The following is a 12,599-nucleotide window of genomic DNA, read 5'->3' as shown; positions in this document are numbered from 1 at the left end:
TTGGTGTCCTGAGGATGCAGATACAGTTGACTGCGGGACATACCCCGGCCGTCAGGGACAGCGGTAAGTGTGATTCCTCTCCTGTAGGAGGGGTCCCTGATGTCACTGCAGATATATGGGGGATTCCGCTCCAGGAGGAGTATGCAATTGTATCTGCACCTGAGGGGCCAATTCAGACTTATTTGCCACCTGAGGTAAAAACTTAAATGGCGCCTCTGTTGAATTTCAGAAAACGTTGGTGTGCACATACACGTATGCAAATACTACTGTGCGGTTTCACACTGTGCTGAGGTATATGGGTTTTTCTTGGGAGGGTTGTATCTGTTTGTGGGTGGCATAAAACTGTATACTACTGGAACATTCGTAACCTGTGTCCATTTAAGGTATGTACACATGGATCTAATTTTCTGCAGCAAATCCAACCCAGAATTTGCAGCGAAATCTGCCAGAAAATCTGCACTAAATCGTTCTGTGGAAATAAGTGGAGATAAAAAAAAGATTATACTCTCCTCCCTGGTGCTCCTGTGGCAACATGTCCCTTGTCCTCTGGATGGTCTCTGTACAGCTGGCATCCTGTGATTGCTTGCTGCGGTCAAATGTGATGAAACATCTTTACAGGATCCCAGCTGTACAGAGACCATCAGGAGGACCAGAGACACGTTGCCACAGGAGCACCCGGGAGAGGCGAGTATAGTCTTTTTTTTTAACTATGAAAAAATTACAGAGATAGATAGATATGAGATAGATAGATATGAGATAGATAGATATGAGATAGATAGATATGAGATAGATAGATATGAGATAGATAGATATGAGATAGATAGATATGAGATAGATAGATAGATATGAGATAGATAGATAGATATGAGATAGATAGATAGATATGAGATAGATAGATAGATAGATATGAGATAGATAGACCCCCCCAGACCTGGATCCCACACCAGCCAAAGCCAAAACATCATTAACAATGAAAAGACCTCAAACTCCACACACACCTCACTACACCCAGGTGAAAAACCCCTTTACCCAAGGTCAGACCACCAGAGGCAAAAGCCATGGAGGAAACCACCTGCCTCACACAGAGACATGGAGGAGATAAAGACCCTGCTCAGCACTTTATGTAGAAAACTTATGTGACTGTACAACATGAGAATATCTACAACACATCCAGCAGTCACATCTCCAGCCCGTCCTACACAGCGCCGCTCATTACAAGATATATGGACACACAATGACGTCCTTTATAATCAGCAGCTGGAATATTCAAGGCCTCAACGCCTCAGCCTTTGGATGCAAAATTAACGATCCAGACTTCAACCAAAAACTGAAAAATATTGATATACAAATCCTCCTGGAAACATGGTCTAGGACAGAGAATGAAACCCTGGTGTCCACTGGATACAGGGAAATCTCTGTCCCTGCCCTGAAAAATAAAAACATCAAGCAGGGCCGGTTTTGAGGAGGAATATTAGTCTGGTACAAAGAGGAGCTCCATGAGCAGATCAAAGCAGAGAAGCGAGGAGACAGCCACATCTGGATAAGAATAGGCAGCTCCATCCTCCCCTCTCAGTCTGACATGTACCTCTGCGCAACGTATATCGCACCGCCAGAGTCCCCGTACTCCAACCTAGACTGCTTTTGAGATTATACAAAGGGAAGCCACCCATTTCCAGACCTTGGGCAGTGTTCTCATCTATGGAGACCTCAATGCAAGAACTGGGAGAAAAAAAGACTACCTGACCAATGATGGAAACATCTTCATCTTTGGAGCAGAGGCTGACTGTCATAACTCCATACAGAAAGAGAGAAACCGCTGTGACAGCACCGTCAACAAAAGTGGCAAAAAACGACTGAATCTATGTTGAAGTTTAGGACTACACATACTGAATGGCCGCACCAAGGGAGACACTTTAGGAAGGTATACTTTAGTAGACTATGCCATCACGGACATGGACCCTGCAAACATTGGCGCACTCATAGTCACTCCACAAACGCACCCGTCAGATCACAACCAATTACTTCTATACATCATATCCACAAACAAACCATCTGCACAAAAAACACATCAAACTGGCCTCTTCAACCTGCCCCCATCTTTTAAATGGTCCAAAATGTCAACTATAATATATAAAGAGACAATCAACAGACCAGAAGTGCAGGAGATCCTTCACAAACTCTACAACAAGGTATATGAGACAAGCCCAGAAGGGGTAAATCAGGCCATAAATGACCTAAATAATATATTTTATACCATGGCACAGAGGTCTGACCTGAAAAGATGTGACTACAAGAGGCCACAAGAAATACATCCTAATGGTTGGTTTGACCGTGAGTGCAAAGAAGTAAGCAAGACCCTAAGAACTGCCTCAAATAAGAAGCACCGAGACCCAAAAAACACCGGTCTGAAGGAGGCCTACAGCAACATACAGAAGCAATACAAGACCCACCTCCGAAAGAAAAAACAAAGGCACATCTCCACCAAATGACAACTTCTGGCTCCAATATTTCAGGGACCTCTACAAAGATATCCCGAAAGAAGAACAAAGCCAAGAACAAAAACAAATAATATCAAAATTGAAGGCGATGGAGGAAACACTTAAAGATTCTCAAAACCCCCTGGATACACCAATAACACTGCAAGAAGTAACAGAGAGAGCCTCAGACATAAGTTGTAAAAAATCCAGCGGCCTAGATGGAATCTCACCAGAAATTATAAAATACAGGCCGCAATAGTAAAACTATTTAATATGGTGCTGAGTGCCGGCTACTTCCCTCAAATCTGGAACCAAGGCCTTATAACACCAATCCACAAGAGTTGGGACAGGTACAACCCAGCCAACTACTGAGGGATATGTGTCAGCAGCAACCTGGGGAAACTGTTCAACAGCATCCTGAACAAGAGAATCCTCTGCTACCTCACCCAGCACAATGTCCTCAACCAAAGCCAAGCTGGGTTCATGCCAAACCACCGTACCACTGACCACATCTACACCCTGCGCAGCCTCATCAAGAGCCAGGTCCACAATACAAAGCATGGGAAGAGTTACACCTGTTTTGTGGACTTTAAGAAGGCCTTCGACTCAGTGTGGCACCCGGGCCTATTCCTGAAACTGCTGGAGAGTGGAATAGGAGGTAAAACCTATGATGACATCAGAAGCTCCTACACAGAGAACAGATGCAGCGTGAAGGTGAACGGGAGAAGAACGGCTGATTTCCAGCAGAGCCGAGGAGTCCGACAAGGTTGCAGCCTCAGTCCAACGCTCTTCAACATCTACATCAATGAACTGGCCACAGCTCTGGAATCCTCCTCAGCACCAGGTCTCACCCTCCATGACACCCAGGTGACATTTCTGTTGTATGCAGATGACCTTCTGCTGCTATCACCAACCGAGAAAGGTCTCCAAGACAGCCTGCAAATCCTAGAAAAATTCAGCTCCACATGGGCACTACCCATCAATGCATAGAAAACCAACATCATGGTGTTCCAGAGGAGAAACTCAAAATCCCCCAGGAACCCAACCCTCACACTAAATAATGCCACACTTACAGCGACCGACAGGTACACCTACCTGGGCCTAGAAATCAACCAATCAGGAAGCTTTAAACAAGCTACCGGACTTCAGCTCCATGGAAGAGGAAGAGAAACTAGACATCCTGCTGGGTGAAGAGGAAAACACAGTGGGCACAGCGGCACAATATGTCACTGCATGCCATAGACTGAGAGAGACATGATATGCCATGGACTTGTATAACCCCGACCCTAGATGTGTCCCTATCCCCCAATCCCTCAGTCCCTATCCCTCATTCCCTTACTTCTTACTTGCTTTGGCTATGCTAATATGTATTTGGTCCTGCCAATAAAGCTTCTTTGAATTTGATAGATATGAGATATATATGAGATAAATAGATATGAGATAAATAGAAATGAGATAGATAGATATGAGATGGATAGATAGATAGGATACAGACAGACACAGATAGACAAACAAACAGAATACACACTTATAAACACTTACCTTTTGTAGGTAGCTGGACTTTTCATTCACATGCAGACAGTCTGGTCCAGTAGTTGGAGCCTCCTCATAGGTCAGCAGTAATGGTTGCCTGGAGTTCAGTAATCAGGAGGAGGAGGAGGGGAAGAGAGCCTGCAGATACAGTGCTGCCCCGAGAGGAGGTCGGGCAGAGTGCACACCAGGCTCTGTTATCAGTGCTTCAGCCGATGTTACAGGAGGAGAGCCTGATGTGAACTTCCCTGACCTGCTTTCTGCCTGTCCTGTCTGTGCAGACTTCCTCCCCCTCCCCCCTGCTTGTCCCCGACTGCTGACTTCTAATGATAGAACAGCTGGAGCAGAGAAGGGACATGCAGGGCGGAGAAAGAAGTCCTGTGTGATGCAGCAAGTGAGGTTTTAACCAGCACACTGGTCCAATGCTTACAGCGTGTGGGTGGCCTCTCTTTTGCCGCCCCCACACAATGCTGAAGGCTGTCGCCAGAGACCAGCAGTTCATCCTGCCTCATGGTAGGTGCAGCTCTCTGCACTCAGCCTGGCACCCCCCCTACCTTCTCTCTTAGTTGCGCCCGGGGCACGAGCCCCGCCTGCCGCCTCCTAGCTACGCCCCTGAGTTATACTTCGGTCACGTTCACACGGCAGTGTTTTAATCAGTATTTTGCTTTAGTATTTGTAAGCCGAAACCAGGAGTTCAACCTACACAGAGAAAGCATAATGGAAAGGTTTGCACCTCTTCCATGTTTTGGACCCACTCCTAGTTTTTGCTTCCAAATACTCATACACGATATTGATAAAAATATTGCCATGTAAATTTGGCCTTACCATTAAAATTTGGCTATGGTTTTGCTCTGCCAGTACCTTGGGACCTGTATGTACGTAGACCTCTGTGATGATGTGTCCACTTTTGCAAAATCCAATTGCTGCTATGGGATATTGCGTCAATATGGACAAAACATAGCTGCGGCCTTCAGTGACTGGCAAATACGACCACACAACATCACTTAAGCCTAATGTGTACACAGGCCTAACAGGGAGCCAAGGGGACGGACGGACTGCTGCAGAATTTTAACGTCAAGTATATTAGACGTATTTTTTTATGTTTGTATCTCCCGCAGATTGACCCTATTGGGTGCATTTGCCCAACTTGCTCAGCTCTTTCCGTAACTCTCATACGATGGAGGGGATTGCATGCATGTTCTTTTAAATAGAAATATAAAAAAAAATGCATTAAAGGGTCACTTTTATCTAATGAAGTAAAAGCCTATTCCTAGGATATACCATCACTTTATGATTGGTTGGACCCCCACTAATCCTGAAAATCAAGGGGCCGTAGCACTGATTTAGAGATGCGTCCCCTTCACTGATTTTCCCTATATAACGACTACCTACCCACTGTTCAGGGAACCGCAGCAAGGCCCCATTTACTTCAATAGGCTTGTGTTCCAGTTACCTGCTGCACAGCCGGGTGACTGAAAGCGCCACTGTACCGTGAAACAAGCGCTGTGGCCCCTTCATTTTGAGGATCAGTGGAGGTCCCAGAAGTTTGACCCGCTGCAGATTATAAAGTGATGGCATTTATTAGCAATATGTCATATTTTATTAGATAGGAGTATTTGTTTATTTCATTTTTTTTAAATTTGTATTTGTCACAAAGTTACATGAAGTTTGTCATGGCACGTTAAGACAACTTAAACCATCAGGTTGTTTTCTTTCAAGAAATATTTAATTGTAGATTGTAAATTTTATTCAATATTTTTCTTTACATATTCAGCCTAAAACCAGATTTTTAATCACTTCAGTTTCGTTGATTTAATGATATTTCATACAGACATAAGTGACCTGTATGAACGCTTCACATCTTCAACATTAGTTTTTTGGGGCTGAGTGTCTAATTTTCAGCTTAGGCCAAGTTTTTTGTTAAACGTGAATTTTTTAATATTTTTGACGAAAAATTACATTTGTCCCAAAACTGTATGAAGGCACCTGTGTGTATAAAGTGCTGAGTTGGATTTTAACCCCTTCCCGCCATTTGACGTATAAGTGTATGACCCGCTTCATACAACGCGGGTGCCAGCTGTATGTTGACAATGTAACGAGCGGGATCGCGCTTGAGGCCGATCCTCCTCGTTTAACGTCTTAACCGTTAGAAAGAGGGGCCGCGTGCCCAGACAGCCTGTCGGACCCCCCGCGATGTGATCGCAGGGTGCAGATTATTGGCATGGCAGCCTGGGGACCTAAAAAGTAAAAAAAAGTAAAGCGCCAGAATTGCAGTTTTTTTGGTCACCTCATCTCCCACAACAAAATGGAATAAAGTGATCAAAAACTTGCATGTACCACAAAATGGGAGCATTTAAAACTACAGCTCGTCCTGCAAAAAATATGCCCTCATACCGCTCAATCGACAGAAAAATAAGAACGTTCTGGCTCTCAGAATTTGGCAGCACGGAATAAATGACATTTTTACAAAAGTTCGTATTTTCCTTGTAAAAGTAGTAAAACGTAAAAAAAAAAAACTATATAAATTTGGTATCGCAGTAATCATATTGACCCGCAGAATAAAGTTAACATGTCGTTTGAATTGCATGGTGAACGCCATAAAAAACGGAGCACAAAAAACAATGACTGAATCGTTGTTTTTTTTTTTTTCATTTTTCACCCCACAAAGATTTTTTCCCCATTTGCTAGTACATTATAATGTACAATAAATGGTGCCATAGAAACTACAACTCCTCTGCAAAAATCAAGCCCGCATATGGCTATATCGACGGAAAAATAAAAAGCTATCCCTTTGCGTAGTTGGGGAGGAAATAATGAAAATTTTAAAAATGGCTGCTGTCGGGAATGGGTCAATGACGTGCTAGGAGTCTACCTTCTGAAAATATATAGGTATGGAAGTTTACTAAGAATTTTACCATTTGGATTTTATGTGTACATGTCAAAAGAGTGACATTTGTCCTGACCGCGAAAGAGTTGGGCCCTATTTACATAAAATCTATCATTTTAAAATCTTTAGTTTGATATATAAACTTTAGAATAAAAATATTCTTCAAGCCTTCCAACAGGACGGGGTAGAATGGAGACAGACTTGTGTTCTTTCTAACACCTAATACAGCCAAAACACTGCAGCTCCTCTTTATCGGTGATGATGAACAATGCATTCTACTTTATAGTTGTACATTTAATAGCATATGATTTGTCATAATGTATTTTTTGTTTATAACTTCTGGCAAAGACACCTGTTAACAAACATTAGCAACTAATTAATTGATAGTTAATGGGTTTTATAGTATGCAGGGTGTCTTGGCGTCCTCTCAATTTCATTAGTGTTATGCTAATATAGTTCAGTTATACGTTTAGTAATTCTATTATTGGTTTGATTTCTAATTAGATCATTTTCATCCTCTCTAAAAACAGTACATTTTTTTTATGCACATTAAAGACACTAGCAGAATTTATAGAAAATAAATGGCTGTTATAGTCTCTTGTGTCTATGATAGTGAAATACTGAGCAAGGTAATAGAATTGTTATATACATATATCCATATTTATCCAGAAATGATCCACATTCAAACACTAACACTGCCCCTCCGCTATCTATTGTGCAGATGGTCATTGTGACGGAACTTCGTTCTCATATAATTGTTGTGTAATTGGAGTAGAGACAACCTACAAAATATAAAAGAGACCTGCGGATTTTCTCCGACGATTTGAATAAGGAAAAAGTAGCCATTCCTGGCGAATGTTAATATTTAAAGCTAGTGTGTCTTTTTACTATATATTGCTCCAACTAACATCAAGTCTTTTATAAGTCCAATTCCTTGTGTAATTATGTTTGTTTATGTATTTTTAACATAAATATATATATATATATTTTTTTCATTTCAGGACAAAAAAGAACGGGTGTCAAAGTTTGATACGTTACGCCATTCAATAGCTGGAATTATACGATCTCCTAAATCGATGCTTGGATCTTCCTCGGTAAGTTATTAGTTAGACTTAGACTTGGGGCTTTCATTTGACCAGCATTTATGGCACATTGGTTAGATATGCCATAAATGCCCATCAGGGGAAAACCACTCTAATGTACTTTTTAATGATCTACTTCATGTTTTAACTTAATGACCACCCACATTTTTTTGAGGGCAGGCAGTGCCGTCCTTCGTATACAGCGACGTCTTTTTTGCTGAGCGCAACAGGGAGTGCTCATTCTCTAAGCAGGAGCTGTAATTTACAGCTCCTGAACTTAGAGCAGCCTTCTGAACGCAGCTGGGTTCTGAAAAATTTCCAACCACATCTGTTTAACCCTTTGATCACCACGGTCTGTGAACGCGGCATGATCAACTGGAACTCCTCTCTTTGATCCCGTCACTGGAAACCAGGTGATGTAATCGATGCCCGAGGAATCCCTCTGCAGTCAGCCCTGGGACCTAGAAAGGAAACCAGGGCTGTCTGCTCAGTTTGCCTGCTGTTAGGGCACACTATGTGCTACCCTAATAGCAGATTGTCTTATAGGAAAAAATTCTGTTATTCGCATACTGTGACGGTAGGCTACCCTGCGAGTAGAGTATTCGATCTCGTCACACTAAATATGTTGTAATGTGGAAACATGATTTTGATGTTCGGTTTAGCATTTACTAATGTCAATTAATAAAGTTTCATGGTACAACAGTGACTTGTGCTTGCAACAAGCTAATCTAATACCTGAGATCTGGTTCATTTAGGGTTTTTGTGGAAATGATACCTAAGATGGGTGGCTTAATGTAGCGGTCTACGTCATGCAGCCCTATGTTGTCTCTTGTCGAAGGTGTGTTGAGCTGAAAAATGTAGGCCCTCATTTTTACATTAAAGGGGTTTTCCCACAAAACAAATGTATCCCATATCCACAAGTTAGCGGATACATGTGTGATCGCTGGGGTCCGACCACTGGGACCCCCAGCGATGATAACGGGGCACCGAAAGTACCTCGAAATACTCCATGAAAATGGAGAACTGCTGCGAATGCTTGACCAGCGCTCCAGTCATTTCTATGGAACTGACTGAAACAGCGGTCCTGGAAGTCAAATGGAAATGAATGAAGCGCTGTTCGAGCATGTGCAGCAACACTCCATTCTCATGGAGCACATCAGGGGACTATTGTTCCCCCATTCTCTTCATCGCTGGGGGTCCCAGCAGTAGGACCCCTAGAGATCACACATGTACCCCCATCCTGTGGATAGGGGATACATGTGTTTGTGGGAAAATCCCTCTAAGTACGGCTTTCAGTTTTCAAGGTTCTGAGATGTCGATGAAAACAGGAATACAAGGCAAACATTTGCTGGGCCCCTGTGATCTGCTTGTCTTTGCAGATTTTTTTTCTGTGGTTTTTTACGCAGATTTCACCCTTTGCACTCCCCTCGCTATTGTAAACTTTTGCTATAATTCATTTTCCCATGATAAGGTATTTTAGGAACTCATCTCGCACATATTAAGCATGAGGTCATCACTCCCGGTATTCTTTCAACACTGTGCCCTTTCTAGAAGCTGTAGCCTTAATTTGTCTTTTTTTCATTTGGTCAGTGCCCCTCTTCTTTATGTCGACCTTTCAGAATTATGGGAGGAATAGCACAGCACGAAGCCAATGCAGATGTAAACAAGCCTAATTATTTTACATTTGAAATTATATCAGTTGTAAAATTAGTTTTCTACTTTAAATAACCCGTACACAGAGGAATTTTGACGATATACGTCAGAGACAATTACATTCGATCTGCTGGGTCGTTCCCAATTTTATGTATGTCAGGATCCTTTTAAATACAGCTATAGTGGTCCTAGAAGTGTCACCATATTTTTTTTTAGTATATTCTACGTTTATTTTCTATAGTTTCTATACTAAAATTGTATCACGCTGCTCTCCGTTCTGAGCCTCAGCATTACTACCTTACACGTGGTTTAATATTGAAGTATTTGTCCCCTAGCTGCTGACTATTTTATATGCGTTCCTCACAGTTCTCTAAGTATTTAACTGTACAGTATGCAAATAATCTGAAAACTTAAGCTTTAAAAGATCTGCTTGCCTGCATGTGATAGAACTGGATGAAATAGAAATAGCTCCGAGGATGGCTTGTGTGCTTTTGTTCTGTTTATTTACATTCCCTTCACCCCTACACCAGTATTTTTTATGTTCAAAAGGCACAGAATCTTTCTTTTTGTAGTTGAAATGAAACCCGTGGGCTGTTTTCAGCTGAACTGAATGAGAGGTGCACAGTGTGAAGTCAGCAATTAACAGCGAAGCGATGAAATGAGAACTGATAAGAAAGTTATGGCATGATATAAACTGTTACTATCTTACAAAGTAATATAGAGATGTAATCACCATACAGGCAGCAATAAAGATGGCTCGTATAACCCTGCTGGTCCATGGGCTTCAATTAAAAAGCATTATGTTAAAATTGTGTCTTTAACCACTTAGTGACCAGCCTATTTTAATCCCTAATGACCAAGCTATTTTTTCCCGTTTTCTATATTCGCATTTAAAGATCTCTAACTTTTTTATTTTTCCATTGACATAGCTGTATGAGGGCTTGTTTTGTTGCGGGATTAGTTGTTCTTTTCATTTTGGGGTACGCATCATTTTTTGATTAACTTTTATTAACATTATTCCCCCCCCCCCAAAAAAAGAGAGAACCCCTGAAATTCCGACATTGTTCTATGCGTTTTTAAATTCACGCCGTTCACTGTGCGGCGTAAATAATACGTTACCTTTATTCTATGGGTCGGTACGATTACGACGATACCACATATGTATAGGTTTTACGACTTTGGCACAATAAAAACACTTTTGAACTAAAATTATTTGTTTTTGCATTGTCCCTTTCCAAGAGCTGTGATTTTTTTATTTTTCAGTCAATGTAGTGATAGGAGGGCTTGTTTTTTTACGGGATAAGACGTCGTTTTGGTTGGTACTGTTTTGGGGTACATGGAACTTATTGATTACCTTTTATTTTGACTTTTTTGGAGGGCAATGGAAAAAAAGATCAATTTCGCCTATGTTTTTTGTGTCTTTTTTTACCGTGTTCACCTTATGGCTTAAATTACATATTAACTTTATTGTTTGGGTCATTACGGTCCCGGCAATACCATATATGTGTACTTTCATTTATTTTATACACTTTTACTAAATAAAGCCACTTTTTATGGAAAAAAATGGTTTTATTTATTATTTACTGTAATTTTTATTAATTTTTATTTCACATTACTTATTTTTTTAGTCCCACTAAGGGACTTTACTATGAGATCTTTAGATCACTGCTATAATGCTTTGGTATACTTAGTATACCAAAGCATTGTTGCCTGTCATTGTAAAACTTACAGGCAATCTATTAGGACGTGCCTCTTTCGCGTCTTAATAGGCATATGCCCAGGGCAGACCTTGGGGTTTTTATCAGGCCCCCGGCTGCCATGACAGCCCGTCAGAGGCCCGCGATTGCATTTGCAGGCCGCCGATGGGTGACAGAGGGAGCTCCCTCCCTCTGTAAACAATTTAAATGCTGCAGTCGCAATTGACAGCGGCATATAATGGGTTAAATGCCCATAATCAAAGTAAACTTTGATCGCGGCTGTTGGAGCAGGAGCCCATGTCATTAGACAGCCGAGCACTCGCTCCAGCCTGCATGGGACACCCCTGCAGGACTTAAACTGAGCCGCCGTGAAAAGGCGACGGCCTAGCCTAAGGCCCTTTCGTAAACCGTCGTGAAAAGGCGTATTTGTGGTCAATAAGGGGTTAAATGGCACAACAACATAGCATGGGTATTCGTATCCGAAATGGTATTACAAATTGTACTGGTCATTAAACCGACTCCTTAATCCATGATTCCCAGTATGTTTACAACAAACGTCACAGCTCACCACCTTATGTTCACACAGAGTTTTTTGCAGGCAGAAAATTCTGCCTGGAAAAATCCGCTCCAGGTTTTTTTGCTGCAATTTTTGCCGCGTTTTTTTAGGCTTTTTTTAGCTATCCAACAGAAAGAAGGAGTAACCATGAGCGTTTTTTGCCAAAAAACGCGTCGAAAATTGCGGCAAAAAAAAAGCTTCAAAAAACGCGTTTATTTACATCTCCCATTGATTTCAATGGGGTTTTTGAGGCGGAAAATGGCTCAAGATGGGGCATGTCGCTTCTTTTTACCACGAGATGGTTTTTCTGCTCGCAGGTAAAAACGCCTCCGCCTCCCATTGAAATCAATTGGAGGCATTTTCGGACGTTTTTTGGCGTGTTTTCCGACGCGTTTTCCGCGTCAAAAAATGTGTCAAAAAAACTCAGTGTGAACTGGCCTTTAAACTCAAATCCACCTGCAACTGTTTTCACAGCTTCCCTTAGGGCCTGTTCACATCACCGTTCACTTTCCGTTCCCGGGTTCCGTCTGAGGTTTTCGTCGGGTGAAACTGAAACCACAGCTTCCGTTTCAGTCACCATTGATATAAATGGTGACGGAAACATCGCTAATGGTTTCCAATCGTCACCATTCCGGCAGATTTCCATTTTTCCGACGGAATCAATAGCGCAGCCGACTCCGCTATTGATTCCGTCGGAAAAACTGAAATCTGACGGAA

The 12,599-nt window shown here is 41.9% G+C and overlaps 1 protein-coding gene across 2 annotated transcripts in view; it reads left to right on the top strand.

The window, feature by feature from the left end:
- The window catches only part of FER (FER tyrosine kinase), a 391,744-nt gene that overhangs the window by 175,112 nt on the left and 204,033 nt on the right, over positions 1-12,599 (top strand). For both annotated transcript variants that reach the window (XM_075836781.1, XM_075836789.1), the window contains exon 12: positions 7,896-7,988. In XM_075836781.1, the coding sequence (XP_075692896.1) occupies positions 7,896-7,988 (93 nt within the window). The remainder of the gene's footprint in view (positions 1-7,895; positions 7,989-12,599) is intronic.

The sequence above is a fragment of the Rhinoderma darwinii genome, chromosome 1, assembly GCF_050947455.1.
Source record: "Rhinoderma darwinii isolate aRhiDar2 chromosome 1, aRhiDar2.hap1, whole genome shotgun sequence".
Classification (NCBI taxonomy): domain Eukaryota; kingdom Metazoa; phylum Chordata; class Amphibia; order Anura; family Rhinodermatidae; genus Rhinoderma; species Rhinoderma darwinii.
Note: the sequence above shows the minus strand (reverse complement) of the source record. Positions and strands in the feature narration are given on the sequence as shown.